The 15,127-nt window shown below is 44.0% G+C and overlaps 1 protein-coding gene across 1 annotated transcript in view; it reads left to right on the forward strand.

The window, feature by feature from the left end:
• Positions 1–15,127, forward strand: part of grid2 (glutamate receptor, ionotropic, delta 2) — a 956,474-nt gene that overhangs the window by 820,794 nt on the left and 120,553 nt on the right. The window contains exon 12 of the mRNA XM_080200204.1: positions 7,692–7,830. Coding sequence (XP_080056330.1) covers positions 7,692–7,830 — 139 coding nt within the window. The remainder of the gene's footprint in view (positions 1–7,691; positions 7,831–15,127) is intronic.

The following is a 15,127-nucleotide window of genomic DNA, read 5'->3' on the forward strand; positions in this document are numbered from 1 at the left end:
ACTGGGCTACATGCACAGTTCTTTGTGATTTCTTGCAGTCTTGGAGTTTATTACTCCGAGTTCAGTCCCATCTCAGACGATCAGAGTTTGTGGGTTGGGAATCACCATGAGCAGGGAACAAAGACAGTTAGCAAAACAGGAGAATTGGCTTTTATATAGAATTGACAGCAGAGAAACAGAGGGCAGAATTTTCCTATACTTTCCACCATGGGAATAATAGTGAGCGGGGGTGGATCATGTGAAGATCCAGAGTTTTCCTGTTTTGGGGCAAGTGTGGCTGGAAAATCCCGCCCAGATTATTTTGTCCAACTGGATTATGTTAATGTTAATACCCCATAGAAGCCTCCTCCCACTCTATTTTATCTCACCCTGTCAACATATCTTTCAATTTTTTTTCCTTGTTTACTTACCTAGCACCTCGTTAAATACATTTCACTGATGCTTTTAATTAACCCGTCCAACCCGAGGTTTCAAATCTAATCTACAGCTATCCGATCAAATCTTATCAAAGAATTAAAGACCTCTATTAGGTCTGTAATGACTTCAATGAGGCCCATGAGGGAGGCTTCTTAGAGTATGAGCTCCCTGATTGAGATTGTAACCTCCTGCCCAATCATTGCGCCTCACCTGTATAGAATATGAGAGTGTCAGGCCTTCTGGTACTCTGGATTCTGACCGTGTGTCTGAAACACTGTAGAAGTGGAATAGAGTTTGTAAATAAAGGGAAACTGGTGAAGGGACACCAGCCTCTTAGGAGTTATTTCTGGCCACCTTTCTGTCTTCTCTTTTGTAAAAAAAACGACCCAGTCTACTGAGTTTTTCCTGTTCAGTGTAACTTCTCAGTTTTGATGCCATCCGCCCAAGTCTTTTTTTCTACTTTCTCCACTGAGTGTGTACTTTTTTTGTAAGATGCAGATCAGGCACAACACTCAAAGTGTAATCCAGCCAACACCTTAAAAGTGGATACGGCCTGTACATGTTCAAGCATTTCATCTACCAGTTCATAAATCCCAGCCAGACTGTGGAGGATGGAACTGGGCACAGGTCTACAGCAATCACAATCCCACCCAGGCCCCAGTCCTGTAACCCCTCACATTTACCTTGCCAATCCCCCTGACACTAGGATTAATGTAGCATGACCAATCAATTTAACCTGCACATCTTTGGAGTGTGGGAGGAAACCCATGTAGACACGGGGAGAATGTACAAACTCCACACAGATAGTGACCCGAAGCTGGAATTGAACTCGAGACCCTGGTGTTGTGAGGCAGCAGTGCTGACCACTGGGCCACCATGCTGCCATGTTGATTGGTTGTTCAAACCTCATGACCCTCACTCAGTAAGGCTGGTCTTAAAGTGAAAATCACCACAGCTTCTCAAGCTTAGATTTTTTTTAGCTATTCGAAAATTATTACTTCTTACACACCGAACACTTGAGTTCAATCTCATGCAGCGTTTTTAACTCTGCTGAACTCTTTGGACTCTGCGTGAATCTCATTCAATGTCAAAATGACTTGCGTAGTATTACTCTCGTCCAGTAGGAAGCCCCCATACGCTTTGATATCCAAATTAATGAAACTCGCGTGAACCATGTTCCTAATATTAACTACTTAAACATTCATCAGAATGAAAATAATACTTGTAGATATGAAACAGTGGGACAGCCTGAAGTCTATTATTCCTTAGCCATGGTGTGTTACTTTAAAATTCCAGACTGTTTCAATACTTTATCTTCATTTCACCAAATGGGTTGTTAATTTACAGATAGAATTCATAAAATCTGATACTGATATGATTAGATTAATGTATATTGAAGTTAATGAATTTTACGCAGAAGCCATCATCTCATCTGCCCTCGGTTAAATTAGTCCCTCACGTTCAAATGAAATGGCCCAAGCTTGTCTTTCTGAGGTCCTTTTTATGTTAGGCAGAACGTTGGAAATGGAAGTGAAACCTCTGGTACAGTTTAACAACCGGAGAATGTTTGACCAAGCTTACAAGTAACCATCTCAAGATATCATCTCTCCGTACTGCAGTAACTGACTCCTTAATGGCGGCACAGTGGTTAGCACGGCTGCCTCACAGCACCAGCGACCGGGGTTCGATTCTCAGCTTGGGTCACTGTCTGTGCAGAGTCTGCACACTCTCCTTGTGTCTGCGTGGGTTTCCTTTGGGCGCTCCGGTTTCGTCCTACACTCTGAAAGATGTGCTGGTTACTTGCATTTACCCGAACAGGTGCTGGACTGTGGACACTCGGGGAATTTCACAGTAACTTCATTGCAGTGTTAATGTAAGCCTTATTTGTGACTCATAAATAAGACTTTTGGTTAGCTGTGCTGCTTCAGAGTGCCAGGGACCCAGGTTCAATTCCCAGTTCCACATTGTCTGTGCAGAGTCTGCACATTCCCCCCGTGCCTGCGTGGGATTCCTCCAGTTTCGTCCCAGAGTCTGAAAGACGTGCTATTTAGGTGCATTCACCATGCTAAATTCTCTCTCAGTATACGTGAACAGGCACCAGAGTGTGGCGACGAGGGGATTTTCACAGTAACTTAATTGCAGTGTTAATGTAAGCCCAGTTGTGACACTAATAAACTTAAACTTAATGACCAGATAGTTCTGAGTTGTGGTAACAAAGCAAAGGTGGCACGGTGGAACAATGGCTAATACTGCTGTCTCACGGTGCCAAGGATCCAGGTTTGATTCCCAGCTTGGGTCACTGCCTGTGTGGGTTTCCTCTGGGTGCTCAGGTTTCCTTTCACAGCCCAAAGGTGTGCGGGTTAGGTGGATTAGCCATGCTAAATTGCCCCTTAGTGTTATGGAGAATAGCTGGGGTCAATAAAGACCAGAGTAGGATTGTGGTTGGTGCAGACTTGATGGACCAAATGGCCTCCTTCTGCACTGTAGGATTCTATGAACCAAGCTCAAAGGTTAACGCACAAACTGAAACACTTTGCAATTGCTTTTGTGATTTCACATGAATTAATTTAATTAATTAAGTACTTTGCCATCCACTGATGCCAATCATTGTTCACCCTTGATTCAATCGATTGTAATATTTGTAGAAGTTTATACACACGCCTTGACCAACTGGTGACACATTAGGTAATTGTGGCTTGGAGCTTCTATTCAATTGCACTGGCTTTTCTCGACTTAATTCGCATGAAAACAACATTATCTGGAGAAACGATCACAGAATCTGAAGCACATAGTAAGTGCAGCATCACTTAATGTTCGGCGATCTTGTGTACCAATTACAAAAACATTGCAGGCTCACCCCAAACACCATTACCCCACATCCTGAACTGCCCAGCTCCCCAGTATAATCACTATACGCAGGTTAATGATGCCCTTTCGCAGGCCATCAGTGAGCTCCAATGAGTTGTTTTGGGTGCAATGAAACTGGGAAGTACACTTAAAAAGGTTTTGATTTCTTTTTTAATTTCTAAGGAACTGGAAACCCACACCGCAACCAAAGTAGAAAATAGTTTTGCGTTTTTTAAAATCATTTTGAGTAATTTAGATTCAGGTTAGAATTGTAGAAAAAAGTTACAGCACAGAAGGAGGCCATTCGGCCCATCTTGTCCATGCCAGTCGAAGGATCAAATGCTCTTCCTAATCCCATCTTCCTGCAGCTGGCCCATAGTCCTGTAGCTTACAGCACTTCAAGTGCAGATCCAGGTGCTTTTTAGAAGAGTTTAGAGTCTCTGCCTCCACCGCCAACTCAGGCAGTGAATTCCAGACACCCACCACCCCCTGCTTAAAAAGGTTCTTCCTCGTGTCCCCTCTACACATTCTGCTGCTCATCTCGAATCTATGTCCCCTGGTTCTAAAATTCTCCACCAAGGGAAATAACTTTATCCTGTCCACTCTATCTCTTCCCCTCATAATTTTATAGACCTCAATCAAGTCACCCCTCCACCTTCTTTGTTCCATGGAAAATCACCCTGATATCCAGTCTCTCCTCATAGCTACACTTCTCTAGCCCTGGCCTTCTTCTCCCAAGATGTGTCGGTTCGGGGCATTCGCGGGGTGAAGTTATGGGGGTCAGGGAGAAGGGCCTGGGTAGGACGCTCTGTCAGATGTTTGCTGCAGACTGGATTGGCCAAATGGCCTCGTCCTGAATTAGCCACACTGGATATTTCAATCTGGCCTGACTACTGTGTACACACCAGACAATGCTGCAATTTAAATTCCTGCCTTGACTATCAGTCATTCATGACTGGGGGTGGGGGGGTGGGGGGGTGGACCATGCAAAGGTCCGTTGACCTCGGGTGGGATTCGCCTGTTTTGGGGCGAGTGTAGCGGGAAAATCCCACCCTGGGTGTTAGTTGATGGTTGATAATCTCGTATACCTTTAAATGTGAATCTGATTTTAAAAACTTTCAGACAAGAGGATATATTAAAAAAATAAAGCATCATCATAGAATTGGCAGACCTCAGAATGTCACATTTTAATGCCACACTAGATTGTGAAATGCATATAATGGTCTGAAATGCTTGATTAGCTTTTAATTACTTCAGCTCTTCATTTGCCTGGTTTTGTATTCCTACAAGACTTTCATTCAAGTTATCCTTGAGATGAAAGTCGCTGGTGTTCTTAATTTTATTCGATGGGGGAACTTACAGCAGAGAAACAGACCATTTCACCAAATCCATGCCAGTATTTGTGCTCCACATGCTCAACCTCCCCACCAGACTTCATCTAATCTCTTCCATGTAATCACATCTGTATATTCATTTCTCCTTCATGCAATTATCTAACTTAAATGCATCTATACTATTTGCAGGAAGTGTCTTGATTAATAAGGGGATCTGGGGTTATGGGGAAAAGGCAGGAGAATGGGGATGAGGAAAAAAAATCAGCCATGATTGAATGGCAGGGCAGACTTGATGGGCCGAGTGGCCTAATTCTGCTCCTATGTCTTATGGTCTAATACAGATTCACAGGATCATACAGTACAGAAGGAGGCCATTTGGCCCATCGAGTCCACACCAACCACAATCCCACCCAGGCCCTATTCTCATAACCCCACATATTTACCCTAGCCAGTCACCCAACACTAAGGGGCAATTTAGCATGGACAACTCACCTATCCCGCACATCTTTGGATTGTGGGAGGGAACCGGAGCACCCAGAGGAAACCAATGCAGACAACATGCAAACTCTACGCAGACAGTGATGCAAGCCAGGAATCGAAGCTGGGTCTCTGGCACTCTGAGGCAGCAGTACTAGCCATCGTGCCATCATGCCACTCCAAATTATTTGCCTCCAATTATTCCATGTGGTCGCAAGTTCCTCACGCTGTGGATAAATTCACCTGAATTCTACATTGGATCCATTAGTGTTTATCTCATATTGGTGGCAACATAAAAAGCAAAGTACTATGAATGCTGGAATCTGAAATGAAAACAAGGAAAATCTCAGCTGGTTTGACAGCATCTGTGGAGAGGGAGAAGAGCTTTGAGTCTGGATGACCCTTCATCAGAGCAAAGAGGTAGATTGGCCGTGCTAAATTGCTTCTGAGTTCAAGGGGACTAGCTCGGGTAAATACTTGGGGTTATGAGGATAGGGCTTCATACTGAGCACAGTATGCACTTCAACCGAGAAGGCCCAAACCAGAACTTGGGTTAGTCGCTGCCAATGGCCTCTGTCAGGATAGTGGGCAGATCCAAGGAGAGTGACTGAACATGCCCTCGCTCCCCGCGAAGTAAAAGCTTTTCTTCAGTTTGCTACTAAAAATATCACCACGAGTGATTTATGTTTGCGATGCCCTGAGGCAGTTTCCTCATTTACATATACAAAGCAATTAACTTGCTTTAAGAGGCCACCAGAGATATCTACAGAATGTTTTGGCTCACGACATTTTTCAGGGGTCAGACAGACCTTTGATCTGCTAAATGGGCCCTCATTGTACCACCATACATCAATAAAATGGAGACAATGTGATCTAACTTCCATTAACAACAACTTGAATTCTTTTTTATTAATTTGTGGTACGTGGGCATCACTGGCTAGTCAGCATTTATTGCCCATCCTTAGCCACACTTGGACTGAGTGTCTTACCTCGCAGCACAGTAGCACAGTGGTTAGCACTGCTGCTTCACGGCTCCAGGGTCCTGGGTTCGATTCCCGGCTCGGGTCACCGTCTGTGCGGAGTTTGCACGTTCTCCTCGTGTCTGCGTGGGTTTCCTCCGGGTGCTCCGGTTTTCTCCCACAGTCCAAAGATGTGCGGGTTAGGTTGATTGGCTATGCTAAGAAATTGTCCCTTAGTGTCCAGGGATGTGTAGGTTGGAGGGATTAATGGGTATAATATGTAGGGATATGGGGGTAGGGCCTGGGTGGGATTGTGTTCAGTGCAGAGTCGATGGGCTGAAGGGCCTCTTTCTGCACTGTAGGGTTCTATGATTTTTATAATTTCAGAGGGCAGCTGAGACTCAACCCCATTGCTGTGGCTCCAGAGTTACATGTCGGGCTGACCGGAAAAGGATGGCAGATTTCCTTCCTTGAAGGATATTTGTGAACTAGATGGGTTTTTTCAACAATGGACAATGGCTTCATGGTCATCAGTAGGTTCTTAGTTCCAGATTTTGTTTTATTGAATTTAAATTCCATCATTTGTCATGGTGGGATTCGAACCCTGGTCACCAGAACATTAGTCGAGTTTCTGGATTAATAATCCAGCGATAGTCATCTGGAGTGGGGGTGTGGAGGAGGGATCATTTGTGCGGCACGGTGGCACAGTGGTTAGCACTGCTGCCTCACAGCACCAGGGACCCGGGTTCAATTCCACCTTTGGGGTCACTGTCTGTATGGCGTTTGCATTTTCTCCCCATGTCTGCGTGGGTTTCCTCCAGGTGTTCCAGTTTTCCCCCTTAGTCCAAAGGTGAGCAGGTTAGGTTGATTGCTAAATTGACCCTAGTGTCAGGGGGATTAGTAGGATAAATGTGTGGGGCTATGGGAATGGGGACTGGGTGGGATGTGGTTGGTACAAACCCAATGGGCTAAATGGCCCCCTTCTGTACTGTAGGGATTCAATGTTTCTATTCTATGATTTGGAATGGGGGTGTGGAGGAGGGAATGCTGACTGGAGTGGGAGTGGGCTGACCTTTTGACTAGGGGTATGTGAGAAGGGGTATTTCATTAAATCCAAACCCACTTTATTCGACCAGGTGACCAAAGACTTGATCAAAAAGGTAGATTTTAAGGAGAAAAGAGAAAGAAAAGCAGAGAGTTATAATGTCGGAGGTGCAGAGTTTACAGCCTAGGCAGCTGGAGACATAACAGCCAAGGATGGAGTGGCTAAAATCGAGAATGGCCAACAGGCTGGAATTAGCAGAGCAGGGAAATGGAGGGGGTTTGTGGGGCTGAATGAGGTTTCGAAGATAAGGAGGGCATGAGGCCTTGAAGCGATTCAAAAGGACGGATGAGAACTTTAAAACGGTGTGGTTGCTTGGCCTGGTACTCAGTGAGCAGGGGGAAGAAGTGAGTGGACTTCATGAAGACAACCTCAATAATGTGTGAGTCTATTCCCTTAGTGGGAAAGTAAATCAAGAGCTTGGGCTCTTGCTCAACCTTCACAAAGGAAATGCGTACACCAACGGGTCAGTTTTTTTATTGTTTGCGGGTGCACATGGCTGGTTTAGTAGAACAACGGTAACCCTTGGCATCTATATTTTTCTTCTTGCTGCAGGCGGCGAGGTTCCCTACACCACTCTCGCTACTCGAATGATGATGGGCGTTTGGTGGCTGTTTGCGCTGATTGTTATCTCCTCCTACACAGCAAACCTGGCAGCTTTTCTCACAATCAACCGCATTGAAAACTCCATTCAGTAAGTGCCACATCAGAAGCCATCACAATGCAGCTATTTAATAGGAAGGTAAAATGCCATGAATGGAATCTCACTGCGTCTGGAATTACGGCTTTAATGATTCATTTTGTAAGGAGATAAAATCCAATTTTGTCTCTGACAGCACCTCAACTAGAATGGAATCAGTACATTAGCTTACCACATACACCTTCAATGTATATTCAACACCGTCTAAATGAGTGAATAAGATAGATTTGGCAATAGTGTGACTAGCTTCTATCTGCAAAAGTGAAAATCTACTTCAGTTCGGTGAACTGGTTGGATTTTAAAAGAAAAAACTGCAGTCTGCGTACATTTTTTAAAATTCATTCATGGGTTACTAAAATGATGATGGATCATCAGCCATGATATTATTTAATGGTGGAGCAAGCTTGAGGGGCTGAATGGCCTTCTCCTGCTCTGAATTCATCTGTTTATATGTATGTATGTTCCTATACTAGCATCGCTGACAAGGTGTTGTAGGGAATTTCCCCGTTGGTAACTCGATTCTCTCAAAAAACTTAAGAAGACCTCAATTAATTTCGCAAAGGCAATATCTTTCAGTTTTAAGGCATATAAAAATTTATTTTAAAACATAAAAGACACGCAAACCAAAGAAAACATTTACCTCGGCCGTTGGGAGGCATTTGGGTAGACAAGTAGCTCTGTGTCCGTGCTAAAGAGCCTTCTGTAGACCAGAGGCACTGAGCCCAAATTCATTACAGTTAAAAGTTTATTTATGAGTCACAAGTAAGGTTTACATTAATCCTGCAATGAAGTTAGTGTGAAATTCCCTGAGTCGCCACAGCCCGATGCCTGTTCGGGTCAATGCATCGAACCAGCACTTCTTTCAGAATGTGGAAGGAAACCAGAACCTCCAGAGGAAATCCATGCAGACACGGGGAGAATGTGCAAACTCCACACAGACGTGGCTGGAATTAAACCCGGGGCTCTGGTGCTGTGAGGAACCTGTGCTAACCATTGTGCCACCGTGCTCAGTAGGGTCCATTTTCAAGTGTTGTTAATGGAAAACTAACTGTTGTGGATTGGCCTCCCTATTGTACACCCCACCCTACCGAGGAAGGTAAGATTGAAGAGGTTCTGTAATAGGCAACCTAACCCATCGCTGCCTGTATTCTGCTCCTACTGCAAATAAACTTAGTTTCTCAAAACCCTCCAGTATTGCCTTAGGACAGGAACAAGCCCTTGGAATTACACTTAACTGGCGATCGCTCCAATTTCAGAAATTCAAAATGTTCATGTCAAGATGAAACAAGGCTGCCAGTTATCCCGGAACATGAAGTCATACAAATTGCCTGCCACTCAGAGGACAGGCCTCAGAGCTTCATTGTCATCCAATATGTGTTGGGCACCAATCCAACTGTCAACCCTTGCGAAACAAAGCTGAGTCACTTGACAATTCGCAGAAGGAACCAAGCATGTAGACAAGATTGCAATTAAAATATTAGCATTTTGGTGAACAGCATTGAAAAGTATTGGATGTCATGTTTCTCCGCAACACACAAGAGTGACTACACTTCAAAAGTATGTCATTGGAGTGCTTTGTGATAGCCTAAGGATGTGAAAAATGCAATGTAAACGCAAGCTCCATTTTTTCTTCTGAGCGAGCAAAATATTTGTTCCAGTTTATTGCCAATGTACAGGACACAAGTTACACAAGTCCTTCAACTGGGTTTTGGGATATGAAGGGACAGCACTGGACATACTTTAGAATTGATTCTCCTTACAATATGTAATAAAACATGCGCTCAATACTAAATTAAAGTTTAATATGCTCCACCACATACTATGTATAAACAAAGTCAGTTGTGAGGTAGTTGTTGGTTTGGACAATAGGGATGGCATGTTGCACAGTGGTTAGCACTGCTGCCTTACAGCGCCAGGGACCCAGGTTCAATTCCCAGTTTGAGTCACTATCTGTGCGGAGTTTGCACATTCTCCCCATGTCTGTGTGGGTTTCCTCCGGGTGCTCCCATTTCCTCTCACAATCTACCCTCAAATTTTGTGTTTTTGATTCGCAAGACAATGAGCAATTCCCACTGTTGGATACCTGGGTACAAATAACGCAAGGCACCTTGAGTACTCGGATTTCCAACCTTTAATTACTTATGCACAAGTGAGAACACTATACAGTGCAAAGCATTGCAGGGTGTTCTATTGATTCATACAGAAAATGTAACAGTTATAGTGCACCATATCTTGCTCTTTGGAATTTTGTAATTGAAAGTGTCATATTTTCATTCTTAGCCAAGGCTGGGAACACAGTGTTTATGGAATTAACACAAGGTTTAGATTAGTCGCTTATCCTGAGTATGCAAGCGCTAGCCTCACTAAAGTCCTTGTTTGCTAATAAGCACGTTCTATAACTTGATAGAGTTGTTGGTCATAACTTAATTTCCACAACTGTTGTAACTTAACAGCTGGAATTACAATTTAATTTCCAAAACACTTCATTCATTTGATGCTGGTCTGATAGTGCCGCACTCACCCAGTATTCTACTGAAATACCAAGTGAACTCTGACTAGGGTGCAGGAACCCTGGCAATTATTTTAGTTTGAGATATTTTGTCCTTCTCATAGTGGTGAGGCAGTGCAGCACAATGGTTAGCACTGCTGCCTCAGAGTGCCAGGGACCTGAGTTCGATTCTGGCCTTCGGTGATTGGGCAGGATTTTATGGCCTCGCTTGAGTGCGACGAAAAATTCCCGCCCGAAATCAACATCGTCTGCTCCTCACCTGCTCCAGTTCCATGGTGGGCGAGGCAGTAGAATTCCAGTGTCTGCATAGAGTTTGCACATTCTCCTCATGCCTGCATGGGTTTCCTCCAGATGCTCTGGTTTCCCCCCACAGTGCAAAGATGTGCAGGTTCGATGGATTGGCAATGCTAAATTGCCCTTCAGTGTCCTAAGATGTGTAGATTAGGGGGAATTAACAGGGTAAATATATGGGGTTACAGGGTGAGCCTGGCTAAGTGTCAGCGCAGACTGGATGGGCGGAATGGCTTCATTCTGCACTGGAGGGATTCTACAATTCTCATAGATCTAACATTTTGCTGTCTCTACATCTCCCACTATGTTGACAAATGAGTTATTTCCCAAATGTTGCTTAGTTAGTGAGTATTACCTTTCATCTCAACAGGGTGCTGCTACTTTTATCACCATTTCCCTGCAACCAGTTTGATCTGCATGTCCTCTGATCTTTGCATCCAAATGTTCTCATTCTTTAATGAGGTTTCTAACCCCCAATCCCACAGTCGCTGCCTTATTACTGTGTAATTTCCTGGCTGTGTCCTGTGTGACGTGTCATGTATTTGTTGGGCCTGATTATAGATGTTGCTTAGGAATGGTATTTCCTTCACCTCGGTGTAGAACATTGTTAGTCCGTGAACCCAACGCCTCTCACCCACTCAGCGGAGCTGCTCATACTTAGCTTTTATTGACAAATCTATCTCATCGGCTGGCTGGAGGTTATTGATGACGAGTGCATAATTTACTTGCAGGAAGTTGGCATAAGCAAGTGTTGTTTGCCTTCATTCGATGATTGCCTTGCTGTTGAAAATGTAATTTCTTCCAGGCATTTTGCAGTGATTTTTATCACCTGGGATCAATTGCAGCAATAATTTAATTCCAGTTTTACCACAACTGATGAACGCCCTGGATAATAAGCTCATGTTTGTCAAACATTTCAATGTTTGGATTAGGATTCAGCTCCTTTTCCTCCCCTCTAAGTTCTGATGGGTCAATTGGTTTTGAACTCTGAGGAAGGTAACATCATTGGCAAAGCATGAAAGGAAGGTTATTTTTAATGGCCTCCCTTAAGAAAGAGGAAAGGATGAGATAGAAACTGGACCTCATCCATTTAAATTCAGTGAAGTTTAAAATTAGCACCTGGATTTTGAAAGGGAATGAATCCAGCCAGCACAGAGTGAACAAAGTTGTGTCTATAAAAGTTAAAACCTCAGGACTGATTTTCTGAATATGTGCTACCAACAGAGAGAAAGCATTCTCTTCTGCCTGTCTGTCTTTCTGTCTGATGTCTAGCTCACTTTATCTATCTCATTGAATGGAATCAAAGAATCCTACCGTGCAGAAGGAGGCCATTTGGCCCATCAAGTCTCCACTGACCACAATCCCAACCAAGCCCTATCCCCTTAAGCATTTACCCTAGTTAGTCCCCTGACACCAAGGGGCAATTTAGCATGGCCAATCCACCTAACCCACACATCTTTGGACTGTGGGAGGAAACCACAGCATCCGGAGGAAACCCAGGCAAACACGGGGAGAATGTGTAAACTCGGCACAGACAGTGACCCAAGCCGAGAATCGAACCCGCGTCCTGCCGCTGTGAGGCAGCAGTGCTAACCACTGTGTCACCGTGACGCCCCATGGAGAGAGGGAGCAAGAGAGGGAGAGAGAGAAAGGGAGCAGGGGATAGATTTTGTCCAATTTGAGAAAAATAAATGTGTTCATTGAAAATTGACCTTCAGGCAGGCACGTTTTGGCAATTACTAATTGATCCCAGAAACAACAAGTTGGAATTATTTGCTTCTCAATCACTTTTTTAAATGGGAAAACCTATAAAACACAACATTAACTTGGTAATGGCCAAAGCTGAAATTAACAGGCAGTGAGACACCTTTTCAAATGATCTAAATGTTCCTACTGACTTCACAGTGGAGCAGACAAAAATGTGCCCATAATTTGCTCTTTCTAGATTCTAAATCCAGGGAAGTGAATGGGAGAAATGACTATTTACTCAGCAGAACATGGTGTCATTAAGCTTATAGAAACCCTACAGTGCAGAAGGAGGCCATTTGACCCTTCGAGTTTGCACCCATAACAATCCAGCCTCGGTTTTACCCCAGCTAAGTTACCCCACCAATCCCTGTAACCTATCACATCCCGGGATACTAAGGGACAATTCAGCATGTCGAATCACCCCAACCTGCTCACCTTTGGACTGTGAGAGGAAACCGGAGCACCCAGAGGAAACCCACACAGACATGGGGAGAAGGTGCAAACTCCACACAGATGGTGGCCCAAGCCAGCAAGTGAACCTGGGTCCCTGGTGCTGTGAGGCAGCAGTGCTAACCACAGGGCCACTGTGCCTGCCCCTGTATACTGTATCTTTGTATATAGCATCTTCCAGAAAGGCCAAAAGCAGGAGATGTAAACCTCAAGAATGTGTTGCATGCCTAGGTTTTATTTCATCATTGGCAGAGAAGAAACAATAGGTGTAATAGCAGTCAACTTGACCTCAGATTTCCACTCAACGGGCTCAGTGGGCTGAATGTGTTCCTCCTGCAATGTAGTGATTCTATGATTCCAGCCTATCATTTTATATACCTCCCCAGTCTATAGGAGACACCACCTGGCTGATCCCGAATGTCCTCTGAAATTATTCATTGCATTTTAATGGATGCGTTGACCTTGTAATGCCTTTTCACCAAAATGTTAATAGGCCTCCCAGGCTAACATTATGAAGAGATATTTCATAAACCAGGATCAAATTCCCTGGAATTTTAAAGGTTAAGTGGTAAGCGACCTGAGGCATTGAGGATTTTCAAAAGGAATTGATAGATTAGAGAGAGAGATTCTTTATCTGCTGGGTGCACGAGTGTAGGACAAGGTTGTTGTTCCTCTTCACGCACTCTATTGGTGCACAAGACAGACTTTCATCTGTTCCCAAAATTAGGCCACTAGATTGTCGCTAGGGGCCTGTAGCTTGAGGGGTGCCACTTCGCATCAAACGCAGCTGAACAGGAGTCTCTCCCACACTTACCGCCAGCCATTGGCGTATTGGATGAGTTTTGCATGTTGACACTCAATCTGTTTGACCAACTTATGGACGCACCTTCCTTGGCCATCAAGTCCTCAGATGGGACTTGAACCTGGAGCCGGAAAGATATTCATTGCACCACAAGACTTCCCTCAGATAAGGTGTCATCGCCTTAAATCAGAGCCAAGTCATGTTCGGAAATACATTTTGCACGCAAAGAATAATAAAAGTGTGTGGAACTCACAAACAATTCCGTGAACTATGAAAAGATATGGAGCTAAAGTAGGTGAATGGAGTTAAGGTACAGATCAGCTATGATCTCACTGAATAATGGGATGGCCTTCTCCTTCGTCTATCTTCCCCAGGGACCTAGCAGTCATTCAACTGTTACCTGGGAAGAAGGTTTTTCACCTGCACCTCCTTAGGGCAACATAAGGTTGACTACAAATACAGCATCACCACCATTGCCTATATCCTAACGGGATTTTCTCTCCAATATATTATTTATTTTATTTATTTTTATTAGTGTCATCTGTAGGCTTACATTAACACTACAATGAAGTTACTATGAAAATCCTCTAGTTTAAGGGTGGCACAGTGGCACAGTGATTAACACTGCTGCCTCACAGTGCCAGGAACCCGGGTTCAATTGCCAGCTTGGATCACTGTCTGTGCGGAGTTTGTACCTTCTCCCCATGCCTGCATGGGTTTCCTTTGGGTGCTCCGGTTTCCTCCCACAGTCTGAAAGACGTGCTGGTTAGGTGCATTGGCCGTGTTAAATTTTCCCTCAGTGTATCCGAACAGGTGTTGGAATGTGGGAACTCGGGGATTTTCACTGTAACCTCATTGCATGTTAATGTAAGCCTACTTGTGACACCAGTAAATAAACTTAAAAAACTTAAACGTAACTGGTTGCCACACTACAGCGCTGGTTCATTTAATTACATTAATTATATTACACTTAATGTAAGCCAGGAATTGAAACCGGGCCCCTGGCACTATGAGGCAGCAGTGCTTATATATGGCAGTATCTGGGTAAATGTTGATCATTGGACATTGGAGGTCATTGCAAAATAATTGGCACATTGGCCTCAGTGATGTAATCTCCGATTTGTGCTCCTGAAGGAATAGCCCAAGTCAAGAATGGCGTTTAGCAATGGTAATTCCACATGTTTTTGCTAATTTGTTATAGGCAGTTGCCTTTTCTACGATAGCCCAGAGTCACAAAGCATTTTTAAACATTATATTGGGCTCAAAGTGGCATCAAGTAGGCTAGAATCAATATGGAAAATTATCTTGCTGGTGGGACCAAAAGAATGAAGAGATTTTCCGAGCTCTGCCCTTCCAGATGTCAGATCACAGTGAACACCTGGAATATTTGGATAATTCACAGCAGACACTGGCACAGAAAGCTGCCCTATTTTTCTTCCATTTCACTTAATAAGTTGGCTGCTCATCATCTGTGTGTCCTGACCCACCAC

Source organism: Carcharhinus amblyrhynchos, chromosome 1 (assembly GCF_965287045.1).
Source record: "Carcharhinus amblyrhynchos chromosome 1, sCarAmb.v2.hapA, whole genome shotgun sequence".
Classification (NCBI taxonomy): domain Eukaryota; kingdom Metazoa; phylum Chordata; class Chondrichthyes; order Carcharhiniformes; family Carcharhinidae; genus Carcharhinus; species Carcharhinus amblyrhynchos.